The 1,644-nt window shown below is 38.0% G+C and overlaps 1 protein-coding gene across 1 annotated transcript; it reads left to right on the top strand.

Annotated features, from left to right (window-relative positions):
• The first annotated feature begins 297 nt into the window (after nt 1-297).
• Irgm (immunity related GTPase M) lies at nt 298-1,395 on the top strand. The gene has a single exon (XM_078020676.1). It carries the CDS (start codon nt 315-317, stop codon nt 1,230-1,232), a length of 918 nt encoding a protein of 305 aa, XP_077876802.1. The 5' UTR covers nt 298-314; the 3' UTR covers nt 1,233-1,395.
• The last annotated feature ends 249 nt before the right edge of the window (nt 1,396-1,644 follow it).

Here is a 1,644-nt window from a genome sequence, read left to right as displayed (position 1 = left end):
TTGGATTAGGTTGCATCCTCTAGTAGGATTAGATGAATGATGATTAGCCATGTTTTGGCAAATTGATTCTAAAAGACACTTGCAGTTTTTTTGTATTATATTTCTTAACTTTAAGTTTAAATATTTCCATAGTAAAGAGTTCAAATAAGAAAAAACCAGAAAGATATGAAAAATTGATCTGTTTCAGGGCATAATTGAGGGAAATGGCAAAGTCTGCAGCACTTTGGGTAAGACCAAAGCTCAAAGACATTCTTCTGGCATAGTAACCCTTTCAACTTTCCTCTTTCTTTCAGTTACTTTACTTGTGCACAGTCATGGGTCAACAGTTCTCTGGTACTCCTGCTCATGATCAGCACCACGATTTGGCCTCCAGCTTTACTGCACATTTGAAGAACTTGGAGGTAGAAAACAAAATCATTTCTCAGGAAACCATCAGTTTGATAGAGTTGCAACTGAAAAAAGGAAACATTGAGGAGGCAACCTTTGCAATCAACAGTGTAGTGGAAAAAAATAGTAATGCCCAACTCAACATTGCTGTAATAGGGGAGTCTGGGGCAGGGAAGTCAAGTTTCATCAATGCCCTGAGAGGGATTGGTCATGAAGAAAAAGATGCAGCTCCTATTGGGGTGGTGGAGATGACCATGAAGAGAACTCCATACATACACCCAGATTTTCCCAATGTGATAATCTGGGACCTGCCTGGGATTGGAATGACTAAGTTCCAGCCAAAACATTATCTGGAGAATGTAAAATTTAGGGAGTATGACTTCTTCATTATTGTTTCTGCTACACGCTTCAAGAAAAATGATTTGGACCTGGTCAAGACAATCAAAATTAAGAAGAAGGATTTTTACTTTGTGAGAACCAAGGTAGACTGTGATTTAAAAAATGCACAGATATCTAAGCCAACTACCTTTGACAGAGAAAAAGTCCTGCAGCAGATCCGAGAGGACTGTGTGATTAATTTTAAGAGTAATAACATTGATAAACCACAAATATTTTTGATATCCAACTGTGATCCTTCTAAGTATGATTTCCCGATCTTGAAAGACAAGCTACTAAAGGATCTGCTTGTTCAAAAGCACCATGATTTTATGCTTTCCCTGCTTAAGATTATTGATAGGGCTATTTTAAGAAACCGGTGTTTTCTGAAGCAGTTTACCTGGCTAGAAGAACTGAAGTCTAAAATATTGGCCACCTTGCCTGTGGAGGGCATCATCAGTGACAAATAATGTGTAGAAGCTGAAGGCAGGCTTCAACTACTATTGAGACCTTTTGGTTTGGGATGATGCATCCTTGCAGATTGTGGCTGAGAATTTGCATGTTCCTTTGGAACAATTCCAAAATTTGTTGAAAATCTCCAAAAATACTTTTGAAATATTTGAAGATGTTCTGTTCAACTAATGGGTGTGTGGGTGTGTTCTTGCTCTGGTCTTTACATTAGGCTATGACTTTTTTTTTTGCATTACTAGGAGTAGAACCCAGGGCCTTTTACAAGCACTTTACCACTGAGTTACACTATGACATTTTTTTTTTTAACCTTGTGTCTGATGATGCTGAAGTTCTCCTCAAAGAGATATATTCAAGAAACAGGTGGATTTCCAATTAGACTAAGGGCACATCCTCCTGTTTATCCATTCAAAG

Source organism: Ictidomys tridecemlineatus, chromosome 1 (assembly GCF_052094955.1).
Source record: "Ictidomys tridecemlineatus isolate mIctTri1 chromosome 1, mIctTri1.hap1, whole genome shotgun sequence".
Classification (NCBI taxonomy): domain Eukaryota; kingdom Metazoa; phylum Chordata; class Mammalia; order Rodentia; family Sciuridae; genus Ictidomys; species Ictidomys tridecemlineatus.
The sequence above is the reverse complement of the archived record's forward strand: the minus strand, read 5'-3'. Positions and strand labels throughout refer to the sequence as shown.